General features: G+C 40.1%; 1 protein-coding gene across 2 annotated transcripts in view; it reads left to right on the plus strand.

Moving 5' to 3' along the window:
* LOC143346682 (metabotropic glycine receptor) overlaps positions 1 to 26,228 on the plus strand; it is a 144,565-nt gene that overhangs the window by 107,237 nt on the left and 11,100 nt on the right. For both annotated transcript variants that reach the window (XR_013080491.1, XM_076775018.1), the window contains exons 8-11: positions 8,725 to 8,939; positions 18,410 to 18,548; positions 23,043 to 23,148; positions 24,611 to 24,772. Coding sequence is in view for 1 of the 2 variants with exons in the window: in XM_076775018.1 (XP_076631133.1) it covers positions 8,725 to 8,939; positions 18,410 to 18,548; positions 23,043 to 23,148; positions 24,611 to 24,772 (622 nt within the window). In the remaining variant the exon portion in view is untranslated. The remainder of the gene's footprint in view (positions 1 to 8,724; positions 8,940 to 18,409; positions 18,549 to 23,042; positions 23,149 to 24,610; positions 24,773 to 26,228) is intronic.

Raw genomic sequence — 26,228 nt, forward strand, 5'->3', positions numbered from 1 at the left:
ATGTACTTAGAAAGGCACTGTACGACGGGTTTTTACGCAATGTACTCCGTGGCGTTTGTCGGATCCGCGGATGCAACTCCATCAAAGGAAAATGCTTTTCGCGCAGTCTCGTAAACGCGAAGCAGAATCGAGAAGCTTATCCCTGTAACGTCTTAAATGCTACAGAGAAGAATTACGGATTTTCCAACGGGCACAATTTCTGGATATCAAAGCACAATTTTATCTTCGCCGTTTCTGCTTTTAAGTTTAAAACTGGCGAACGAATTTAATAAATTGCACGCCGCGTCCTTCGAATGATTTTAAATAGGGAAACTCGCGCAATTGTGTGTGCGAGGCTGTGTGAAATCGTGTTGTCTTTAAACAACCGGAGTGAACTCGCAGACAAGCGTATCGCTGTTGGCTACCTGCCATTTCCGAAGTCCGTCGCTTGCTCGTCCGAAAGCAATCTTGAATTTTAACGTAACTTCCGCCTTGGGAGACCCATAGAAACGATTTAAGTCTCTCTTGTCCGAAAGAAGCTTAAAAATATACGAAAACACCAGCACGCTGTCCGAGAAAACAGTTTTCTACTTGCTTAAATTTTTTTTATCAGAATTTTCGAGTCCTGGGAAACGTGGAAGTTCCATTTAAATTATTTACTTCACGTTTGTTACGTGTGTTAATAATTATAGCTTAATAATATACGAAAACACCAGCACGTTGTGCGAGAAAACAGTTTTCTACTTGCTTAAATTTTTTTTATCAGAATTTTCGAGTCCTGGGAAACGTGGAAGTTCCATTTAAATTATTTACTTCACGTTTGTTACGTGTGTTAATAATTATAGCTTAATAATATACGAAAACACCAGCACGTTGTGCAAGGAAACAGTTTTCTACTTGCTTAAATTTTTTTATCAGAGTTTTCGAGTCGTGGGAAACGTGGAAGTTCCATTTAAATTATTTGTTTCACGTTTGTTACGTGTGTTAATAATTATAGCTTATAGATACGTACTTCCAGTTCGGTACTTAGGAAACTTTACACGGCTCTTCTCTCACAACCGCGACAACAGCATTATTTCCCCCGTTTTCTTTCTTTTCTGTCCGACGTTCCTCGTCGTGGGAGTATATCCAACGGTATCAATTCGAATGCAGTGGAGTGAAACGCAAGAAAGGAGGTTCAAACTTTTCAGGCGAGCACTGGTCAACCAGTGTGCAACTTCGGTTTACTCTTCTTTCTCCGATCTCCATCGCGGAGATCGCTATTTTCTACCAGTTGCAGGATTTCCGACGCTACAAAGATTCCGAGACAGAGATTGCCCCGATCTTCTATACCACCTATCCCTGATTCTCCTGTTTCGTTTTCTATCCCGATATGGTCGAGGGAAAAAGTTCAGTCTAGCGTTGCCCGTTGAATCCATAAGTCGGTTAGATACACTTTTTCGGATAAAAGCTGTCTAAAAAAGTACGATATTTAATAATAAAATAGACGCAAACTCCTTGCTTGTCACTTTTGAAATTTCAAATTTGACGAAACGCGAGATTCAAAACTCTGTAATATGTTTAATGTTATGACGCCATTACTAGTAGAAATACGTAATTGGAATAAATACTTTTTATCGCAATACTTATAAATTTTTCAATACTACCATTGTTACTACAGTATAGAACATATAAAAATAGTTTTATGTATACATAAAATATACACCTATTAAAATCATATTAAAACAAAGAAAAGGTAAACCAGTACAGTCTTTGCAATATGTCACGATTTTTCCAGTACAATTTTGTGCAGTTGTCCTTTCTAATGTCTTTGAATTTTTTTTATAGCATATTTTACAAATTCATCGCACAGTTCTAGCTTTCTCCAGCATTTTCTAATCTCAACTAAAATCGAGAATTTGAATATTTCTGCGTGTTACCAGTTCGAATAATATCATCGCGTTTGCATTGCATGTATTTAAGAACGAACATAATCACCATACGTTAGGTTCATACTAGATGGTTTTGGACAGGAGATATCGGTTTCATGGTTTACGATCGAAGAGACAAGTATTAGATTACCAGGTATTGGTACATATGGAATAGTGTGACCGAATGCCGTCATACGTTTCATTAAATTATACGTGCTCCGAGTACCGAAAACCTTGGTCTTGCGGGACTCTGAATTTAGTATGGCAGGCAACGTATTAACCCTGTCATTCCAGCTGCAACCGTATCTCTACGTACGTAGAATCGTCGAACAAAATACTGCTGCTATCCAGATTTTCAAACGCATATCGAATCCTTTTAATTTCATTTAAATATTTAAAAATTTCAAATCTGTGAACGCGTATTAATTTCTTTTTTTTTTTTCTTTGGTAGAATGTACGTATACACCGTCGATCATTTATACGTCGCTACGAGGGATAAATACTGCTGTAAATATAATAAAAATTTAGAAAATTATTAACACCCTTGAAATATTTCAGACGGATTTACGAACGATACGCAAGACAAAGATTTTTTTCATCGTGATTCGGGTACCTTTCAAATTGCATCGGACCTTTTACATTGTTCTCCGTGCCATGTTCCTCGTATAGCAACGCAAATATCTCACAATAGACAGTTATTCAATTTACGAACGCCGTGAATTCCAACTCCCATATCCTGCAGATAACTATTTTTCTCTCTTCCAACTTTATAATATGATCAGCTAGATTTCATTCGTACTTCGGGTTCTGAGAATGGATACCAAATAATATACGTAGGAAATAATACACGTTTCTGCTTCCGTGATGTTAGCAACGAGTTAAAGGTCACTGAACTTTTCGTAAAAATAATCATTTTTCGACGCGTAATAGGGGGGGAAAAAGGCCTTTAAAAATACACGGTAATAGGAACGACGACCTTTGAGGTATCCGCGATCTTCAATTAGTGTAATTAGTTGATCAAAAGTTTTCGAGTAAATGTTGCCGCGGAAGTAAAATATGAGTCGATGCGGAAAGTTGACGGAGATTAATGGACCTTTTGCTAAGACGAAAGGAAAATAGTATTCGCGCCAGCTTCCAACGAACTTTCCGACCTTTCAACACTGGCAAGAGGCTCGCTGTGTGACTTCTAAACTAATTTTGCCCGCGGAAGACTTGAATTATCTCGATGTTCCAACTTCGCACGGTATTCTAAATTGAAAACTCGCGGGACCAGTTTCTGCCTTCGATCGAACGGCGTATGAATTTTTTATGAACCCGTATTAGCTTTCTCTCTGCAAACAAAAACTACCCCGCGTCGATACTTTGATAGAAAAAAAATTCGATAACAAACAGAACTCGCTTCGACGATCAATCTCGTTGTAAAAGCAATGAAATTTGTATACGTGTACATGTATTCTATTTATCTTTGCGCAGATATTTTTGTGCTCCCGTCGATGTGCATTTGTTTAGCTACGCAGAGAGCCCTGTAAATGGGTTAAATAAAACCTTCTGACGTCGTGTTTCTCCATTTTTCAAATATTATTTTTCAGCCTTCTAAATTAGAAAATCTGATCGGAAACTTGACGACAAATGGTACCCTTATAATAATTTGATCTCGAACGATAGGGTACGGCTTTTTGTTTAATTTTTTGGGGTATTCGTTGTTCTCAAGCCCAGAGGATTCGAGTGGCCCCATTTTACCTGCTCTGACCGATGAGTGGAACCATCCTGTTGGCAGTGGTAGCCCCATAACGTTGAGTACAGCTAAGTCTCGCTTTGGGAATTGCGGTGTGACTACGTCAACTCCCATACTGTTGCAGCAGAAACAGTACAAATACGGAAAGGTCTCGTACCGGCAGCGTAGATGTTTAGGGGCTTGGAACTCGGTGTACGTCCGTGGCCAAGAGTGGTAACGCGGACGCGTTGATTAGGGTGTAATCCAATCCAGCGTCCATGGGGACTGTGTTTGTTCGAACCTTCGTAACGGATACACCCACGCTGAGGAAGCTCCAACGAATTTTACTTCCTCCTCGAGGTCTCTCGAATGCATCGAGTGCTTTACTTCTTCACACTGAGACCTACCAAGCAGATCGAAACGATTGACATTCTCAATCCTTCCAACGATCATCCATTCTCTGTACATTTTTGTTTGTATTCGACGAAGCAGGTCGTATAAAATAAAATATTGGTGTAAAATTTCGTCAAAATGTTATTAACGATATTGGGTAATACCAATTTGCAACACAGATTTAAATTAAATTTTATCCGTGCGCATCGATAGCCTTTTCGCGGCTTTTCAAAATTTTAAGCTGTCGTTTTAGAGGAAAATTTCGTCATAAATATTGTGTCGCTGCGTTAAGGCCTGCCTTAGACGACTGGGATATTGGGAAGTCGGTCGAGCGCTTGTGAGAGCGCGACCCCTCTGGTGGCGAGCATGGGAGGCGACGTCACGATATGTTATAAGCCATATAATGTTTTTTCGTCTGTGCCCCTCTGTCACGGTGTCGCGATCTATTCCGAGAACAGTGACATTTTGGCTGGATTCCCTGTGTGCCACTGTTGGCACTGCACGGACAGCGTTCGAATTGATTAATTGCAACGCACACGCCAAACCCAATCTTTACCCCGCGATGCAAGACAACCGCATGATCCAACTTCGCGGACAGCTCGATGGATTGGGGGTTAAGCACCTTGTGAACCCTGGGGTTTCGGAGTGATTGCGAGAATATTCGATACTGTCAACGTCTTCTGCCGATTATCCGCGGTAACGTTTAAGCCTCGACAAGACCGATGTGGACGACGTAGTAATTACTTCCTGTTAAATTATTCTGCGGTTCTTACCACTGATCAACTCCGGGTGGATTGCTTTCCTATATTTATCGATTTCACGGGAATATGGTCTATACGTAGTCTGAAATTAATTCTAGGATACCTAGAAGCTATTTTATATTTAGGAATACTAATTTTTTTTGTTATTATTATACCACTAAATTTACAATCAATTACATTGGGGAATTTTTAATGAATATGAACAAACAAAAAGGGTAACGTAGAGCTCAAAGGAATACTAATGATAATATTTTTTGCAAACGTCATTAACTGTCCAAACGAATCTCGATTGATTGAAAATGATAATGTTTCTCATTCTCTTATAGTTGCCCAATCTAGGTGGGTTTAGCCTAGACGAAATAACCCAGGCTTTGTTGGGGCTTTGCTTAAACTAATTTGCTATTGCTGTACCAAAGTTTGTATCTTCGGAGAAGTTCGAATAGAAAAATTACGATATATAGTTCGACAAGTTTACCAAAAGCCCCAAGGTAGTAACTTAAGCGTCTATAAGTGAGTGGCAGGAATAAGATCAAGCGATTAAACTCTCGCCTCGGTCCACGGTCGATGGGAGGGTCAGATCACTCTGATGTTTAGGCTAAATACCCCTTAAACTCACTTTGGTAAAATAAGCGATACATTTTTTATGTTTTTATCGAACAATTTTTCACGTACTTTTTCTATCGGCGATCGTCGACGTTTGGGGGATGAAAACGACCATTAAGGCGGGAGGGGCGGAAAATATATTTTCTGTTATATCTCGGCAAGTATCGCAGATAGTGGAATTGTGTCAACGCGGCGAACTATTTAAAAGGTCCATTTATTTAAATAATATATTAAAAATTGTGGAGGTTAATTTTGAATTCGAAACGCGAGGCGCGAGGCTGCGTACAAACAGAAAGTTTGTAATCTTCTTAGAAAAATATATGCAAATTGATGGAAGCGTAATTTCTACGCGAGTACATATTTATAATGGCCGACACTGTGCATGTAGGCACGCACGTAGGTTTCGCGAAGGGTCGATCGGATCGCATATCGTCGCTATACGTTTGGCAAACATTCGGTGAATCCCTTCGGAATATTGTCTACGGATATTGTCATTCTGATTGAATTCCCCGGTGAATTTACGCGCCTAGTACACAAAGCGTCGGCCATTCATCGACGATCCGATGGAAATTAAGTGCAGCTTCTACTTATCGGGGATATCGATTCTCCAGAAGCAGCCTCTCGAGGCGTCGTCGTCCAAAACATTGGCCAAGTTCGTTTCTTGAGCCCGTCGGTCGTCGATTATCCGGACAATACACGCCATCCGGCCGTTCGTTTGCCTACGGAATCTCCGCAATTACGCGTGTATACCGGATGACCCAGTTGTCGCAGCCACTTGGCGCGCCACGCCGAACGACCGTGGAACCGGGCCGAGATGGAAATTGTTGGTTCAGTGGAAAAGTATGCAAAGTCCGGCATAAGAATTTGGTGATCCACGACAGAAATCGACGCGTCTTTGGGCAAATTTCATTTTTGGTGAATACGCATACCCCTGAAATTCGAACCATTTTCCAGAAAAAAATTCGAATAGGTGAGCAAATTTTTCGACAAAATTAAAAAATTTCAAATGGTTCTGGAAAAATTATCTGCGATTGTGGGGGTCAATTAAAATCATTTTTGGTCATTACACATACCACCGAAATCTTACGTATTTTCGAGAAAAAAATTCCTAACCGAAAATATAATGTCTGACCACACGTTGATACGTTTCACTGAAATTTCATGCGTATGTTTGGAACATCATAACTCGTGAACGGATTGGACGATTTTAATGTTTCAAAATGCAAACAACGCGTAATTTGGCGAAGAATATATAGAAATTCCAATACTATTCGAAAAGTTGTTCCTTAACCCCGTAAAGTGAGAAAAACCTCATAAAAATTGTTCAATTTTCAAACGGTCATAACTTCTACAATAGTCAATGGATTTCATTGAAGTTTAGTTTGGAAGTAGAGCTCATGGGTACCTATAAAAAAGTACTAAACAACATTTTCGTACAGCGTCAGACAAATTTATTAGAAATCAAAAACGAATATTTAAGAAAAATCAATAGGGGATAGGTGCCTAAATTTTTTTAAATTGTTCTCAAAAAATTATTTTCAGTTGCGGGGTATAATTACAATCATTTTTGGCGAACAAACATACCCCCGAAATCCTATGCACTTTCCAGAAAAAAATTCAAGTAGCTGCAAAAATTTTGCGGCGAAATTGAAAAGTTTCCAATCATTCCGAAAAAATTATTTTTGGTTGCGGGGGCCATTTAAAATTATTTTTGGTAAATACACATACTTCCATAATCCTACGCAGTTTCGAGAAAAAAATTCTTTACCGAAAACACAATGTGTGGCCAGAAATGTTTCCTCGAAATTACACGTGAATGTTTAAAACATCATAACTCTTGTACGAATTGGATGATTCTAATGTTTCAATATGCAAACAATGCATATTTTGGTGAAGAATATTTAGGAATTCTACGAATGTTCGAAAAATAATTGCTTAAGGCCGTAAAATGAGAAAAACCCCATAAAAATAATCCATTTTTCAGACGATCATAACTCCTGCAATAGTTCACAGAGTTCCAGTGGTTGTTTCATGCCAAGACTTGATGACTAGTCGCCTTTTGATTGTGAAATTTGTAACGAGTCAGACTGGACATTGTACGGTTAGAGATTAATATCTTCGATTCAAATTCCTTGTGAAAACTCACGGAGTTACGAGTACAGTTAATGATTTACCATCATTAAGAATCGCGGGTTTAAAAATTAAAAACATCAGAAATTCGTCGAGATCCCCGAACAATGAGTAATCCACTTATCCCCGTTTATTCTCGCGAAATAATTCAAGCCATCAGCCTCTCACGAAATATTGTTATGAAGTGTCGCGAATTATCGAAGCGATCTTTTTATTCGTATTGTCCCGCTTCGTGGATCTTTTGTGTCTAAACGTTGGTGATACTCGAGATTAAACGACAAAGGATAAAAGCTGGTACGTCTTAAATTCAAGGTGGAGAAAAGGGGAGACTAGCTCTTAAGGGTAACTCTTTGTCTAATCGAGGAAAGGAAACCATGTAGTTTGGATTGGATGGAAACTTTAAGCAGTTGTAAGACTTTTCGACCGATTTCATTACGTAAACTTGACTATGGAGCGCGATTTCTAACTGCATCGTCGAATTCACGCTGAAATGATTACCAACGGAAGGATTGTTTCGCCGTGAAAGGGCGCTTTTCCGACTCACTGACGCCCTTTTATTGGTATAACAATGATTTCGCTCTGGGAAGGGACTCGTTAAGAAGAAACTGACCTACGCTGCACGTTGAGTATACCCGTTTCTCGAAAGGTCAACAAGATCGACGGGTCCACCATTCTTCGGATACTCTCGTTCGAAAACGGAACGCGATCTTCCATCGCGTTTTTTTCGACCTCTGATAGTTTTCGTTGGGGGTTTTTTTTTAGCGAAAAAGCGAAAAACCTGGTCGAAGGTACGGTTTCACTACGTGGCAATTTTTTCTGGAATAGAAAGTTATTTTACGGGGGCCAAATGGCCTACTATTTTCCCCCCATTTCTCTGCACCTTTTGTTCGGAACAAAAATGTGATTCGTAGGATCACTGCTGTTCGAATATTCTTTTTCTCTCTCTTTCAAAGAAAGTTCTTTTTGAGGCAAAATGTTCCCCAAGTTTTGACAAAACCGTAAAACACCAAAGTCTCTCAACTTCAAGAGGGGAAATGTTGAAAAGTTTCCAAACGAACATCTAATTTTGTTTCGAAGAAAGTTATTCCAAGTTTGATGAAATGAAATATATTTTAAATATTTAATTAACCTTCTATTAACGGAAATGAACTGTTGCACGAGGTGACCTGTCATTTTGTAATGCACGAACGACGTAATCGAATGTTATTTAAACCTCGCTCTGCTTTGCTTTCAGGATATCGGTGATATTCAGAGTGAAATCAGCGAAAGCCGTGAAAATAACCGACGGCAGCCTGTTGAAACGGTTAGGCGTGATCGTGATGATATTCAGCGTGTTCCTAACCATTCGTACATTGGTCGCGCCTCCTGTGGTTATAGTTGCCCGAACCGCTGACGACCTCAAGGCTTATCTCTGCCGGACCGACTGGTGGGATCACAGTTTCACTATACGTGAGTGGCCTAACACATGAAACCATTTCGTTGTGCATGTTCCTTTCTTCCTCGAACCACGACCGATAACACACTCCCTACAATAATTAATCCTCAGCAAATTAAATGGTTTGGAACCAATCATTTCATTCCATATTTGCCTTACTCATTTATGGGAGGAAAAAATCAAATTTTATTTCAGGACACATTGACTTCCACTACCCTTTAACGTAAAACGTTCGTATCCAGACTTTTTCGAATAGTTTGCTTCCGTTTTGAAAATATCACTGTCGAGAATTTTATTTTTAAGAGGGCAGTCTCACGTGAGACCTCAGGAAAATCAATTTCCTTTTATTTCACTTTTTAAAGTATATATATTTAAGAATGTACTGTTAAATTTTGAGACTAGTAATTACCATAGTTATTGCTTCGAGCGATGTCAAGAAACATCTGCTGTTTTTAAAAGTCATAATTCTAGCGTTTGTGCCATCTAGAAGGAATTCTATATGGATCTGGGATTGATTAGTATGATCTTGCAGACTTTAAATGCGTTTCTCTCGAAATGTTACTTTCTTAACTGACGTAGATAAAATCTCAAAAACCACACGTTCATTTCCTCTAAAATTTTTACACGTTGTTCCACATACTAATAGCTCTCGCCCGTACCAAAATTATATTTCTATAATGAGTATATCATATACTTTTACTAAAAAGTTTGCGGAAAAAAGTGAAAAAATTTTGCAATTTTTAATTTAAGCTTTCGCCATTTTGCCAATTTTCAAGATAAATTAATTATTTTACTACGGACCATAACAGGAAACCTACCGAATAAAAATCTTTTTGATTCTTCTGATTTAGTCAACCTTGAGAGCTGCAATCACCTACATTTAAACACATGTTTACCGTGGGTAATAAAAACATGAAAAGTCAATAGATATTATTGAAAAATTTACTTTGTATTCCCAAAGGATAGTTAAGCAAATTGCGAAAATAAATTATAGCGTTAGATGTTACATTCAGTTAAAAAAAATTAATAAAGATGGTTAAATTTTGCAAGGTACACATGAGACTGCCCCGATTAAAGTTGCCAAATAAATCATTCGCGAATAGATTAGCAGCCAATCCGATGGAAAACAGTTTGCCTGGTCCAACGATCAGGTTCCCGCGTAAAAGCCATTTAGAACGAATTGGCCGTTAATTACGATCGACTGGCCGGCGTAAACTCGGACCAAAGACGGCCGCAAAACCGCGTGCACGCTCGAGTTTCCATCGAAATTTCGCCCTTTGGGCCCCGTGTCGCGGGAAAGTTCAAAATTCTGATTTCCCATTATCAAAGGGTAGACGGAATTCCATAGTGAAACGCAATGAAAGAGATACAGACGAGTTGGCACGAGTTCCGCGGGATTTCCTTTTATCTCCCGTTCTTCCGGTATTCCTTAGCACGCGAAGGCGGGTCGAAAAGTGAAAGAAATGAATGCGAATGGAAAAATATGAGTCAGTTTCGTTAAAACGGATGGTAGAAAAAGGTCTGCGAAGGGAATTCCGAATGGGCGCTGGAAGAGAGAAAATGTGAAAGAAGGAATTAGGTAAACTAAGGAGAAGCCTGTCAAAGTGCTCCGAGCACCGATGCGCTCCTCTTTGAAACGCTGGATAAACCGTTATTCGAGTTACAAATGGCGTCTCGGAGATTCTCGGAGAGTTGTTCAAAATGTTGCCTCATCGAGAAAGGTTTATCTTTACCGCGTGCAAGGAGAAGTTCGCTTGTTTAAGCGGAGAAAAAACGCAATCGACGTTTAATCAACCGAATATAATGGAGGCTTTACTGCTCGTCGAAGTTTTCGATCGCCTCCTTAACGCCGACCAATAGATGCCAACGACGGGATCCTCTGACTCCTGGCGCGATAGATTTATTTCCTCCGGCGATAACCATTCGTCTGTCCCCATAGAATGGTAATTTTTTCGAGAAATACCGAGCGGTTAAGGTGATAGACTGCCGGAGCGGCTTTACTTCTGGGAATAACGCCAGCGTTTTAACAAATAGAACCTCTCGCGAGTGGAAGGATCGCTCTCCTTTGGCGCGTGTCCAATGAGGAACGAATATTCGTGCGTGGAAGTTTCGCAGAATCTTTGAAATAGTGCTCTAATAGCGTGACAACGTCGAAAGAATCACGAGGGAAACGATAGTCGCGATATTTCGCGCGTTCACTGGGACATTTTAACAGACATTTCTACAACTTCAACCATCCAAGTGGATTAATCTTGATAAAGTGGTGTTAATTTTTTAAATATTTTTCTTTTAATGATCCAGTTGGCTCCAGCTCTTCAGCCCGATTCCAACGATTTACTCGACCTCTAAATGCTCTGTTAACCCTTTCAAGCTCTCCACTGGAAATTTGTTGACATGCCTGAAGGATCTTCCGCCTCGAGTCGTTTGGTACCGTCGATTTCGGTGTCTTTCACGATATCTTCGCGCCGCTTCCCTGTAATTCCCATTACACTCTACCAAGATTAAAATCGTGTCAACAACTTCGCTCGCTGTGTAATCTTTCATTAGTCTGAGAGCTCGCTGGAATTTTAGCGTCATTTTATTAAGAAAATCGACGAACCTGTAGGGTCTACACACCCTCGAGGATTTCAGCGGCGTTGAAATATTTCTTAATTTTAAAATAATGTGTTTTTAAAGACAGCCAGGTTCTGTCTCGTGGATCGATCTAAAATTCTAACGTTCGTAGTAAAATTTCATTTTGACAAGGGCATCCACGTTCGATGAAACCGACACAAATTGCAGTAGAAAGGACATTCGGGATGTGGAAATAGTGCGGAGTAAGGTCGAAGTTTCTCATCCAATCTTCACCGCGCGATAAAGAATCTCATCCGAGGGATTACCTTCGAAAAAGGGGTCACACAATTAAATTATGCAAGGTAATACGCGCTGATTTAGGTGGCACCGTCGCGATTACGGGACCTGTCATACGTCGTGGGGTTCAATGATTAAGGATAACGTCAGTAACGTTCCGAATATTAAGGACTTCCGGGAGATCAGGCTCGAATCTCGAGCCAGTTCATCGAAAACTACTGGTGGATATAAATGGGACGTGCAGGGACCCATATTAACAGACTTTATTCGTAAAAAAACGAATCTCAGGTCCCAGAAACTCTCGGGAGTTTCTTCGATTCGTAAATTCGAGCAATATCGTCGCCCAGACAACCATTAGAGAGATCTCGAAAACTCGAGACGCTTCTGTAGGTGACCAGAGAATTTATGATACTCATAACATGCATTCTCCGCGGAAATCAGCGATCAAAGACCGTTTAAGAACCATCCGACAGGAGGCCATTTGTCGTCGGATAGGCGAACGTGTCTGGAATTCGGATAGGGCAGAACTTCTCCCCGAAAGTGCTTCGAAGAATTTTTCGAGGGGATCGTTAAAGGCGTGGAAACAGAAGAGAATTCCTACCGATGTTGGAGGACGAGTCGACGCATTGAAATTCCAGAAGTTACCCCGTTCGCAAGAGTGGAAACAAAAGAGTGTCTTTAAAGGGAAGAAGGAAAAGGTGCTTGATTTATTCGGACGGAAATCTTCCAAGGCGGAACGGAATTACGTTCGTTTCGCGTTCCACTAATTTTTCAGGTAATTAGCTTTTATTTGATTTATGGATTCTTTTAAAATTAGGTGGTCCCACGTTGAAAAATAAATCGAAATTTAATAATACTTTTTCGCCGTACGACGCATCGTTCGCGAGCAAATTAATTTTAGAATTCGGATGCGCGCATTAATAATGGCGTCTTGCAGCGTCAGAGCGCACCGCCGCTCAACGACTTTTAACGTGGCTGTTCCTCGAACCGAAGACTCGGACAGGAAAAGTGTATAGCACATTTTCCATTCATTTTTCAACAAAGAATCGCCCCTTCTGTCGGTTTTTATCGGCAGTATACGGTCAGCATCGTTAATCAAAGTTAAAATGTAATCTAAAAGATTTGCGGTTTTACGGCAACACAGTCTTACCTATTCTCAAACTTTTCAATTTTGAATTCACCGAGAGATGTTCAATAGGATCCTTCATTCTTCCTTTCCCTTTGTGAGTTTAACGTCGGATAAACTTTCTCGGGCTAATAGAATTTCTTGCCGGTGCAGCTTCTTTTCAAGATGCTTTCCCCTAACTCAGCAACGCAGACAAAGTTTCTAGATACCGTTCGATTCGATGTTTTGCTTTTCGAGATTTAGGCAGACAGTGGCAATTTTCGTAAATGGCCTTTCGAAGTAGATGCAGGCGAAAAATGTGTTAGTTTTCGAAAAATACAGTCTTTATTTAATAACGATTTTACAAGTTGCTCTAGGAATCTCCTGGAATTATTAAGGCATAAAGAAGGGATTAGTTTCTTTTTTTTAAACCAATGTTCAAGCAAATCTGGATGCTTGCTTTATCCTTTGTCACGTTTCGAGAATTTCGGAGAACCGTGCGACGAATGGAAGACAGATGCGGAGAATCTGGAGAAGGCGAGAAACGCTTCGCGATGGCTTTATAAACGCAACATGGTGAACTCGTTACAGCGAATATACATATAAATTCACAAATATTTGTTGCTCATGGTAGCGTACGAGGAGCAGAATTTCAGGCCTTCCGTGCGCAATAAATTGAGCAAACGTTCCCCTGAACTTCAGCCTCTCGTATATTTCGCTACCATTATAATTCCAGTAAATACGACCTGCTTTCGAAGAGCTCCCCTTTGAATCACGATAAATCGTATACGCGTATTGATCCCTATGCAATATTGTGGAAACCACCAACGAAGAATAGTTGTTAGTTCGGGTTTCCATAACTGATATTCTGAGTCTTTAATGGGAACAATTTACCATCAGTTTGAAATGTATCAAATTTTAAGATTTTAGTAGTTCCGATCAAACTGTTTCGAAACCTCTGTGAAATAAATTTTCCTGCGTATCTTAAGCTATCAGAGATCCCGGGATTACGATCGTTAGGTGGTTGGCCCGCCCTGAACATCAAATTTAGAAGATTAATGGAACGTACGTGCATTTATTAACACTAAACCTACCATGACCGGTTAAATGACCGTCTCTGAAATTTCGTTTAGAATTTATAACGTACAATGTTATTTTAGCACCATATAATTTCACGATTTTTCTTATAGTATACGTACAATGAATTTTACAATATTCACTTCTATTCTTATTGTTTGTGTTCTGAGAAAAATATGTAGTCTGTCTTGCCTTCCACAACCGGCCATCTGACCGGTTGAATGATTTATATTTTTTTGTAAAAAACTGAACAAAATCTGGCACCAAATTCTGGTTAGCTTCAAATATACATATATATATAGCAAAGACGAAAGGAGAGAATCATGTTTCCACTGTCTTAAAACAGTCTATCAACGCGTATTAAAAATAGTTAAACTTTAGACGCGTGCAGTTCCGAAACTATTAGTGTTTTATTAATTATTGAGCCATCATTAGAAGCGGCAAAGCCTCCCCTTTAAAATGGCTTTTGGTTTTTGTCGATCGGACTTTCCGTTTTCGAGATATTGTAATTTATGTAAAAGGTAATTTTTTCAATTTTCACTGTGATCTCTCGTGCCGCCTTAGAGAAGGCTATTAATGCGTATTAAAAATAGTTAAACTTTAGACGCGTGCAGTTCCGAAACTACTAGTGTTTTATTCATTTTTGAGCCACATGTTAGCGGCGGCAAACCTTCCTCTTTAAAATGGTTTTTGGTTTTTGTCGATCGGACTTTTCGTTTTCGAGATATCGTAATTTATGTAAAAGGTAATTTTTCTTAATTCGACTATCGCTGTCTCCGTCTGACGCGTCGCGCCGGACCTCCTTGTCTCGTACGTGACACTCGTGACCGTCTGGCGCCTGACCTACTTTCAATGTGCGCGCGCGGTCAACGGCCTTGACAAGGCCGTAGCGAAAAAGTAAACAAACGCTTCCGACTCTTCTATTTCCGGAACTAACCACCGCATCGACGCGAAACTAAAATCGCTATATCTCCGGAACTAATAAAGCTATCGACTCTCACAAACGCTCGTTTTAAAGGGCATTTCATCCTCTACCTAATGATCATATCACATACTACAATTTTCTCTATCTTCTATGTTTATTTTGAAATTTACTTTGACGCTACATACCCACAGAAGTTTCAGCAATTTCTACCGATCTTACGACTGGTGTACGATAAAACCGGATCATAAATTATTTATTTAATTGAAAATTAATTTAAATTTAAATACTGGATGTTTGGGCAATTGCTAGCCAGCAGTTTTTCTTAAATAGTTATTTTCTCTAGAACTAACTGGAACAAAATTCATTTTCAAGGGCGTTTTATCCTCTATCCGATGAAAATTAAAAAATTTTTTTAACACAAAAGAGAAGGATATCGTATGAATAAAAAATTAGAAATACGTTGCCTCGTAAAAGAGAAAAAGAAAGTCATTTGACCAGTCTTACTTGGAATGGGTGTATATGAAGTGTCGGTAGGTTTAGCGTTAATAAGGATGTCGTGAGTGGAGTTATCGTTTCATAATACCCACAGGCCTCGCAATCCAATTTATCCCCTTTATGGCTCCCTGAAAAACAGAACACGGACTAATTCAATATTTTGCCAGCGGTAACACGCCGGCCGGTTTTCCTCCCCGTAAACCGCGAAACTAGCACGCGTGTCGCTCGTTTTCCCGCGATTTTAGTACCCCCGGAAACGCAAAAACTCGGCCTCGTAGTTTTTATTCCAGGTCGCTGGAATATTTCCGCGACGTACCCGCCGTCGACTAACAAGTAACCCGTTCCGAGTAGAAAGTCGTGTTCTCTGAAATAAATATTTACTCGAAGATAATGTGATTTTCTAGAACAAACAATCCTGAAGCGAATCTACACGTTCTGTACTTTTAACCACTAGGTGTAAACAGTAGGGAACGCGGGGTAAAAAAACAGAAATTGTACAGTTTCGGTGTACGCTACGAGAGAAATGTGGTTTTTCTCGGATACGAACGACTTAGAAAAGTCACGCGTTTGCTGGTGGCGGAAGAACAATGCTACGTCCGATACTTTTTATATCGCGACTATGGAAAGTTTCTTTTACGGCCCGTCCAAAGAAACGTGAGTTAAACATTTATCAACTTGCACGATCGAAGGAACGACGGAGGATTTATTCGATTATAATCGAGTTAGAAAACTGTTAAGGTCTTCGAGCGGCTGAGACGCGGTCCTATCAAAGGCGGGAGGATAACGGATTTATGTTCGTCGTGGATCTGCTAATGAAGACGTCATTAAGGATATATACTCCCCTAGTTGGATACAATGCTCCCCTGCAGAAGGCTAGTCACGTATCAATAAAGCCTCAGACTCGGTGTATAAGACTGCCTATTCAGTATCCTACCGTGGCTAAGCCTGTAATACTTAACAGGCCATAATACTGTACACGTAATTTGCTAAATAAGCGTCAGCAAGATTAACTAAGTTGCTACCTACACGCCAGATAGACTGTCTAGCCGATATAATGGCTCTGCATAGAATAGGATTTCTGATGTACGAATACAACCGCAAGCGAGGAAATGTTTTGCACGAAATCACATATTTCTTATCACGAAATGTTTAGTAATTATTGCTCTTCGCCCATATTTGAGATAGTATTTCCAGCCTCGTTTGTACCTTATTACGTTTGTTTGAGATTGCTACGAGTCGGATAAATTCCGAGCTACGTATTGTTTCACGGATGCTACTCCCGCCAGGATTATTTATGTCGTCGCCGCGGAATCGAGGAAGCGGGAACGAAATCGGTTCCCGCGGTCGTTACTTTTCATTTCGCGATAAAATTGGCTATCATTTCTTTTGCTTTCTTCCTCATTTCATCCTTTATTTGCAGGGGTGTTCGAACTCGACGGTGAATTTATTCGAGCGACGGTTCCCGCGGAACTTTGCCTATGGGAAATAATAATAAATTCCTTCCACCTCGTTCTTCCATTTACTTTCCGACGCGCCGTAAGTTGAAATCCACGTAACCTACAGTTTTAGCAAAAGTACTATTATTCACGAAAGATAATGATCCGTAACAGAGGTTGGCGCAACTAAAAGTTCTGGGCTTGCTTAATTCCTCGCAGAGTTATTAAATACTCGAAATTCTTAAGGATATATAAAAAAGTACGTTAAACTGTTGTTGATATTCGTATAGTCTCCAACGTGAAAATATAATGCATTACTTTAACGCTGTTTTAATCGAAGATAATACTTGCGTAAAGAAAACAATATTAACTATTTGTAATTTCGAAAGGAATTCATGTTTCGATTATATTAACTTTGAATTTGAAAAGAAATATGATCCGTTCGGATTAATAAACAGATCAAAATTTAATTAAAAGAACAAAGAACGAAGCGTACTTTGACCGATGAGAATGCTCCTTTGGAATGAAAAGTGGTGTTTCAGCATCCGTGATAAGAAATCCACGAAAGGTTCGTAACAATCCAATAGCGGTAACGGGACGAGGGCGATTTAATTTCGAGATGCGAATCGGAGCGCAACCGATCGGGACGAATCCATCAACCGGAAGCTGAGATACTCGTTTCTGGAAAACGAGTTTCGTCGGTTGAAAAGCTGTAACGAAATCGAAGGATTCGCGATAATCGCCTCGATAGAAAAGAGGGACGTTAAACATCGCGAGAAACGAATGTTTTCCTTCGCGCCCGGGAGCTCGCGTTTCATGGAAAATTGAATTCCAAGCGAATGGAAATTTAAACGTCGACGTACTGGATCTCTGCAAACACTATAACGTCGTATAAATGGTACCGATGGAATAAATGGTCGTTCCACATCGAATCACTTTTTGCGGGCTGGGATTTTGATGGATTTGAAATATATAGTAACGTTGCTGGTCTCGAATGTGTCTAAAAAATTGCAAATAAACCGAAATCGAGTTTACAAGGAAAAGAACTGGCCACGCGTACTTTTAATACGAATTATAATTTAAGCGTCGGGATCCTCCTATTTAATTACCTTCTCGATCTATGATTCCGGTTTCGACGGACAGTCGTACGATTATAGGGCGGAAAGAAAAAAAATTCGTCGGTGAAAAAACCAATTACTGCACGTACGTCACTTTTGTGGAAGCTCGTTCGCGACAGGTACCGTCAACCGATCTGGCTGGCAGTTTTTGCGGCGATCCGATGGCACGTCTCTCTTCTTTTATTTCGCCTCGTATCGCGCGTTTCGACGAGCCTCGAATGGAAAAATCGAGTAACGACAGCCAAATCGGGGCTCAATAGTCATTGAAAACTTCGTTGGCAACTTGGTTGACAGACGATTGTTAAATCTTCCACTGTTCGACGGAATGTTAAAAAACGTCTGTAAAATTACCATTTCCTTTGTTTCGACTAGTCATTCGTTTGGTGATCAATTCTCCTATCAAACCCTTATTCACGTTCGCGTTTCGACGAAAATGAAACTGACGATTACAGAAAAGACGATTTTTACTTTGTTGCAGTCGAGGTGATATTTCTGATATGGGGAATCAGATTGTGCATCGTGGTGAGAAAGACCCCGTCGGAGTTCAATGAAAGTCGATTCATCTCGATGGCGATTTACAACGAATTTCTACTGTCCGTCTTCCTCAACGTTTCGATGTGAGTATATCTCAAAATTCTGTTAACTCAAAGTCCCTTTGACGCTAATAGCGGGCTACGAGGGCTTTTGTACGATCGAAATACGATCCGTCGTAGATCCTATCGTGTAACTCCTAACCGAAGACCGCAGCTTCGAGAAAGAGAGATCACGAATTATTAAGCCTGACCTTTGAAGAGTATTATACGATTTTGTAGTTCTTCTTCTCGTAATAAAAGCGAATCGACGAAGAAGCGGGGCTCTTAACTTCAAAGGGCAGGTTCCACTCGAAACTGCTTCTGTGTACCCAGCCAATAGATTGAGTCGCCTTAGAGAAAAATCGGGCAGACTGTATGTAAAAGCTAACCGGTGAATGAAACGAGAAAGGTCGAAGGTATTTTATCGCGTTTGGATTCATTGTTACGTTCGTAAATTCGTTGAAAAATATAGATAATGATTGGTGACGATTTTCCAATTATAGCACGTACACGTCACACGTGTTAGCGATAGTTTGTTTCTAAGGGACGTCGAGGGCAATTAGCTCGACGATTTATAATTAGTCTGTATTGGAATTGGGTAAAAAAGTAGTACTCTTTATAAGTAAAAGTGAAACTTTATTTAATGGTTCGGAAGGACGTCCTTTACTGTGTTGAAACTGAACAAGAAGTGAAGCGACGCTTAGATCCCCTAAAAGAAAATCTGACGTCCACTTAAAAAGGGAAGAAACCATTGCCTGCATCATGTTTATTTCCCTGGCCCTCGACGACAAAGCAGACCCAGGTTTCTAGTCCCGATGGTGCCAATACGGTCTCCGTATGCAGCCAATGGACAGTCTTCCTCACTGTTAGATTCAGTTTTGTAATGATTATTTATTAATAATCCAACAGCGTGTGGCTCAAGAGGGATGTTTGCAAGGATACAATTCAGATGCCTGTCGATGGCTGGTGACTCGAAGTTACGTAGCTAATCATAGGATTGTTTGAAAGGAAACATGGGTATGTAAGGAAAAGGCAAGCGACCCGACGTTGTTTTGCTTTAAAGAATAGGAACTCTGTTCCTTGAGGATCTGGCCACAGAGTAGAGTAGACGAGGGTGCCTTCTGGTAAGAGGATTATGCTTGACCTCTTGGGACTTACCCCAGAACCGTCAGCGTGTAAAGTTGGTTTTTCGAGGAATTTCTAACACACGCAAATTAAAATTTTAAATAACAAGAATCTTTTTTATTAATAGAATACAGTAAGTTACACGATTAATATCTATTAAAATTCTTCATTTATATCGTTGACTGGTGGAAAGGATGATCATTAAGCAACCAACGAAGTTATGGAAAGGAAAGAGTAGTAGCAACTAGAATCGAGGGGAGGGATGTTAGTATGTGCAAGTAATAATATTTCCATAGTACAACGTCGTTAATTAATGAAAAATATTTGATCGGGAGGTTGCGCGAATCCTTCCTATTATCACTGTCTGCAACTGCATGAATTTGATACGTCGAACGCATCCTCGGAGCGCGTAACAATAGTTCCAGCTACGAATCGTTAATTTTAATAATGTATTCTGTTGAAACGCGGCTACATTTGCCGTGAACTGGAGCAGAACATCGGAAGCTGTTATGCGTCGGTGCGAGGGAACATATTTGGAATAAGTAATGTTACGAGCGTGCGCCGCCTCTTACCCATAGTCAGTGTTTGGAATGATATCGAATTAAGCCAAACATTTTACGCGGCGGGGTCGAGTTACGCTCGCCCTGGAATCACCATACGTACGCACGACACGTGAACCTTTGCCAAAGGATGGTTGGAAATTTTCGGGTTCCTTTTCGCCGATTTTTGCATTTTTAAAAACATTCGTCTGTTAACTTTCGTCGATAATTCGGTTCCTATAATCCGGATCGCGAACCTAACGACACATGTTAATTCTCCGATAGTACTACACGGTTTGGAAACTAGTTGGATCAATAGACCTTGTCAAACCGTGTCCCTACGTTGATTCAAAGGCTTATTCGCGGTGGCTGTGTCGTATAAAGACTATATACGTTAGTTCGCTAACGATATGTTCGCGTCATTCACAGTGTTTTCGGCTGGCGCTTAATCATACGCTTAATTATAACGGAATTCATTAAGTCGAGCTTTTGTAATGTTAAACTGTGCGACAGCGGAGTCTAACGAACAGCGAATTGTTCGAGAAATTGGAGCCTCCCGTGCAAGGGAAGATGGAAGCCAGAACTTCGATCCTTCGACTCTTCTGGAAGCCCATATGGTGACTGGAAAACTTTGGAGTAACAGCGCGAGCTACGAGTTTACTATACCCGTACGCAGAGAAATTGGCTAGAAAAACGGTAGAAAAATACGAAAATGGAAAAGTCTTATTTCACGAACCTCGAGTGAGTCTCAATACGGATTTAAATGTGTGTGTTTTTTGTTCAGGGGGGGTTATTATGATGTAATGGAAGCAGGTTCTTCTTTAATAAAAAGACAGGTTTTGAAAAAGAAATTATACAGGGTGCTCGGCCAACCCTGGGAAAAATTTTAATGAGAGATTCTAGAAGTCAAAATAAGACGAAAATCAAGAATACTAATTTGTTGATGGAGGCTTCGTTAAAAAGTTATTAACGTTTAACGTTCTGCCCGTACTGAATTTTTTTCTCGAAAGTGAATAGGATTTCGGGGATAGGTCTATTCACCAAAAATTATTGTAATTGACCCCCGCAATCAAATATAATTTTTTCAGAACGATTTGAAATTTTTTAATTTTGTCGAAAAATTTTACACCTTCTCGAATTTTTTTCTCGAAAGTGAGTAGGATTTCTAGGGTATGTCTAATAACCAAAAATGATTGTAATTGATCCCCGCAACCGAAAATAATTTTTCCAGAACGATTTGAAATTTTTTAATTTAATTTTTTTAATAACTTACTAACTTACTAACGGAGCCTCAGTCAAGAAATTGATATTCTTTATTTTCGTCTTATTTTGGCCTCTAGAATCCCCCATTAAAATTTTTCCTAGGGGTGGCCGAACACCCTGTATATTCGCGTGGAAAGGAAAATATCCCAGGACTTTACAGTGTCCTGTCCGCACCGACTCTTCGGATCGAACTGCTGAAAAACGGCAGCCTTCAAGCAAGTTCAGGTTCTTTTTCAGGTTCGCTTGTCCTTCGACACACTCAGACGCTGCGACTTCGAAGTCTCGGGGTTTTTCTCGATTGCTTTATTACGCCTGTAAGGTCGACATCCTAATAATTTGGAACGGGGAGTTTTTTACTTCAAAATTTTTAAACGAAATTGCATACTTCAGGATAATTGATTCTTCCAAACATACTTCGTATGGAGATACTAAGGACAGATGTTCGAAGAACGAATGTTTTACGACGCGTTTCATATTTGACTTTGACATAAAGTACGAAATATCTCGTAAACCATTCACAATGATCTTACTTTGACACTTTTATTCGTACAAAGACGAATAGAATCGTTATATCGCGGTCTCATTCGGATGACACCTTATTTAATAAGCAATTATACTAATGGAACTCGTATTATCATAGCGGAAAATAATTCTCTGCATATTGAGAGACAATAGGAGTTTCATTAGTATAATTGGAATTTGAATTAGTTGTCGTCTAAGACTGTTTTATATAACAAAGTTACGATCAAAGTAAATAAAAAATGAAGGACTTACTGCGCCACAAGAGTGGAAGAAATAATCCCAGTGCAAGTTCGGGAGTAAACTAGCTGGTGATTAAAATATTTCGAATACAGTCTATTCGGAGCACGAACGAAGGTTTATTTTAACGTTCGAAGGGCGCTCGAAACTTTTCAGCGGTGCACGCGTCTTGTTCGCGGTGGATCGGTTAATTATCTATCGAGTTTATTCCTGGTGGAAGTTCGAGGCTCTCGAGGCGCTTCGAACAAACGTTATTGCGCCGGGCAATCCGCGAAGCGACCTCGTGAGGCACGTTGACTCTCAAAGAGTTTGCTCGGATCACATTCCGCGATGCGCATCGACCGAATGCCCCGAGGTACGAAACATTCATGAAATTCTCTTTATATAACATTTTGCAGCTTTCGTAATTAACAGGACACCGGCGCGGCGACAGAGTTTGGCTCTAAACATTTGACGAACACCCTGCGGTGTGCCGGTCTCCAATTAGCGACAGTGTATTACCAGTTAGACAGCAAATTAACTTAACGAGTTTGACAGACATTTTCACCGATAGACCAGCCTATTAAGGCCCACGGTATGCCCGTGGAACGTCACGCAGAAATTTTAGAGCCGTACATCGGACGTTCCCGATAGACTGTCCCGTCTGGTCGACGAGAATGATCGGCGGTTTCTTGCCTCACTCTCGATGTACGAATAAACTGGTCTCCGCGTTAGGAGGAGAATAAAATAGTTTCTAATAATCTCGGATACGTTTCTGCGTCTCGTAGTTACGGTCCATTCGTAATAACGTAACGAGCAACGCGTCCAGATGGCTGAAGAACGAACCCTGAGAGCGCAATCTTTCTCGTTGCAGGTTGTTCTTGCAATCGCCGGCCAATCCGGATTTATTGTACGTGATATTTTTCTGTCACACCCAGCTTACCGTCACGCTGCTGCTGTGCCTCATATTCGGCAGCAAGGTAAGACCGTTGGACTTTTTTATATTTATGCTTTGCGTCGTCTGCTAGGTAACAAATGGCGCGATCGCCGCGGAATCGTGAATTCCAGGAGCGCGGTCCCACCGTTGACCGCCTTTTTCCCCCCTGCGGCACTTGAAATTTATTTATTCCGCGGCTTGCATATTGATCATCGGGCCCGGAGCCGCGGAAGTTGTAAAGTGCCCGGGCAGTAGCTACGTCGGGGCAATTTGTTATTCGGACCGCGGCGGGGATGAAAAATCATTGCCTTTAAGCAGACCGTTTCGCGAACAACTCTTGAGCCGTCGCGATCGACGCGGTTACGTCTTCAACCGATCGACGACCGAGCGATTTATTTCTCCAAATGGAGAATACTGGGGTCTACTCATGCATAAATACTCAAAAAAGTACAGAATGCACTTGATATGCAAAAATATAAGAAACATTTAAGGGCGGAAACCACTGTGACGGCTAAAAATAAAGGCAATTTTCAGGAATTTTTTGGGACTAACTATGAAATTTTTTCTGATGAATGTTTAATGTTTTCGAAAGTACATTTCTTGAGCTACTTCTTGTAAAAATTTCGTATAAAAATATTAATTATTATAGCCATAGTAGAAACCAGCGTCAGAGGCCTCCAAAAATTCGTTAAAAATTAAAATTTTCTTAAACTATAAGACAGTAGTTGCAGTTGCACGTACGGATTTTTTAAAATAACTATTTATTATAAAATGGTGGAACTTTGAAGGTAAAGTCTAAAAAAAACTGACAAAATCAATATTTCTTTTAACACCACGTCGAAACTAATTATTCGATCGAAAATTCAAACTGAAAACATGCATCTAATTAGCAATTAAATTAAATGTTCGAACTGCATTCCATCTTCTCCAACACAAAGTTCTATTCTTTATAATAAAGTCTTATGTGTAGCTTCAATTAGAGAACTTCTTCGTACTTTTTACAATTCGGGTAATTTTCGCCACTCTTTCCCCTCGACATTTTTCGCGGTGTCCAGAAACTCATAGAGTTATTAGCAAAACTTTCCTACATCAAACTTAAATGCGAAAATCATGCAATTTGTGAAGAAAACTACATACATTTTCACTTCCGAGCAATTTTCGAGCTTGTAATATAAACAAACATTTTTTTATATTTCGGTTCACTCTCTGTGTTCTTCGCTTTCAGCAAATATTAGCGAGGGATTAATTGTTTGAAAATTTGAGTATAATCGGTGATCGAACCGTAGAATTTCCTCTGGTGCCCAATAAACAAACGAACATTATTCTCTATTTCGTTCGCTCTTTGTGTTTCTCGCTTTCAACGAACATTAGCGAGGAATTGTTTGAAAATTTCCTCTGGGGCCCAATGGAAGTTTCGACGGCACCGGAACTTTCCCATTCGCGAGACTCGACGCGAACGAGGAAAAATGGTGTCTGCTAGACTGAAACTTGGCTGTTTAATGTAGGCCTACGTGGTGTTCCGTAGCGGGGGCAAGGACGACGCGAAACATGCCGGGGCCACCGGGAAATTCCTGGGGAAGAGCAGCCGCCCAGCGGGCACCAGTAACCAGACGAACTCGATCTCCCTTCAGCAGGGTATCTTCACCGACGAGAGCGACGGAGCAACGGTAAGAGCACTTCGAAGTAAACCACCTGTTCCTGCTCGCGACATTTTCTACATTCGTGTCGCATCTGGTACCGCTACCATCTGCGAAAAATGTGTCTTTAATGGTACTTCCGCGGAGACGCCTCGCTAATGTACCTGGCCGGTGGCCCCGCGAGGAACGTGGCTCTACAAAGTTGGAACGTCTTTATTTCAAACAATTCTATCGTTACTACACAAAATAGTTCGTCCAATCGACGACACAACCCCCCATACCATCTTTCGCGATACCATCGACGAGAAATATTCTCAACGAGCGAATTTAGAGTCAATTTTTACGTCGTCACTTTTTACAGGCGACATTAATTTGTCGGGCAAAGTCCTTTTCGGTGCACCGGATCGTAAAGAAAGTTTCTTTAATGGTAGTTAGTTTAACGAGTGTTTTACCAACAGCAATTTTCAGATTTTCACTCTTACAGTGACCTCTGCGCCGAGTTTGCGTCGTGTTAAGCACCGGGGAAAAGTTCACGCGGAGTTTATACCGATACAAACTCCAAACAATTACAACTTGCTTGAAATATAATCTCACTCGGGGAAACAATCGCTCTTAAATTCCATCAACTTTTTGCCAACCTTCTACGAGCTTGCATCCCATAAATTAGGCGATTGCTGTTTTGACTTCGTCATCGTTCTCGTAACGTTTATTCGCTGGGGAGTTTTTCATAGATAAAATCCAAATGGTCCACCGACGAGGTCTGAACTACACACAGAAAGTGGTAAAAGTTTTCATCCGTCATCCTTTATCTGAAAGTTGCGGAAGCGACGGTGGTTTCTGGGAAACAGAACTATAACTCGACAAATATAGTTCTAAATATAATCTCTGGTCGATTTTGGTCTTTGTCGTCCCTTCGTAACTTCTTTTTACAATTGCATTTTCATCATTTAAAGATCTCATTAACCTAGTTGACTTTGGGAACTATTTTTTTTTTTAAATACGATCTAAAACAAAATATATTCATTAGGTCTATACGAAAGTTTTAATCTTTTTTTTTAATTTTAATTTTTTTTTAATTCATCGTTAAAAATCTACGAAAAAGAGAGAAACTATATATTTTGAAAATAATTATACTTCGATACTTGAAGAACGGACTAAAAATTTTGCATACACATTTGTTATTTGCTACTGAAAATAGTTTTTTAGCTCAAGTTCGAGTTAGACACTGACTGCGAGTAGAAACAAGTGATGAATGGTCAGACGCGCCGGAGAAATTTTCAAATTCGATTATCTTCGAAACGAAGCGTCGCACGGAGAAGTTTTGTTACATATTTTCGACTTGTTTTCTCCAGTAGAATCGTTCTTGTTCGTCGGTAGTACCATCGATATACAGAAACACCCTGTACACGAAACAATAACATCGGTTCTTCTCGCCCCTTCATAATTCCTTTCTTCAATCACATTTCTATCATTTAGAAATTTCATC

This window comes from Colletes latitarsis, chromosome 10 (genome assembly GCF_051014445.1).
Source record: "Colletes latitarsis isolate SP2378_abdomen chromosome 10, iyColLati1, whole genome shotgun sequence".
Taxonomy (NCBI): Eukaryota; Metazoa; Arthropoda; class Insecta; order Hymenoptera; family Colletidae; genus Colletes; species Colletes latitarsis.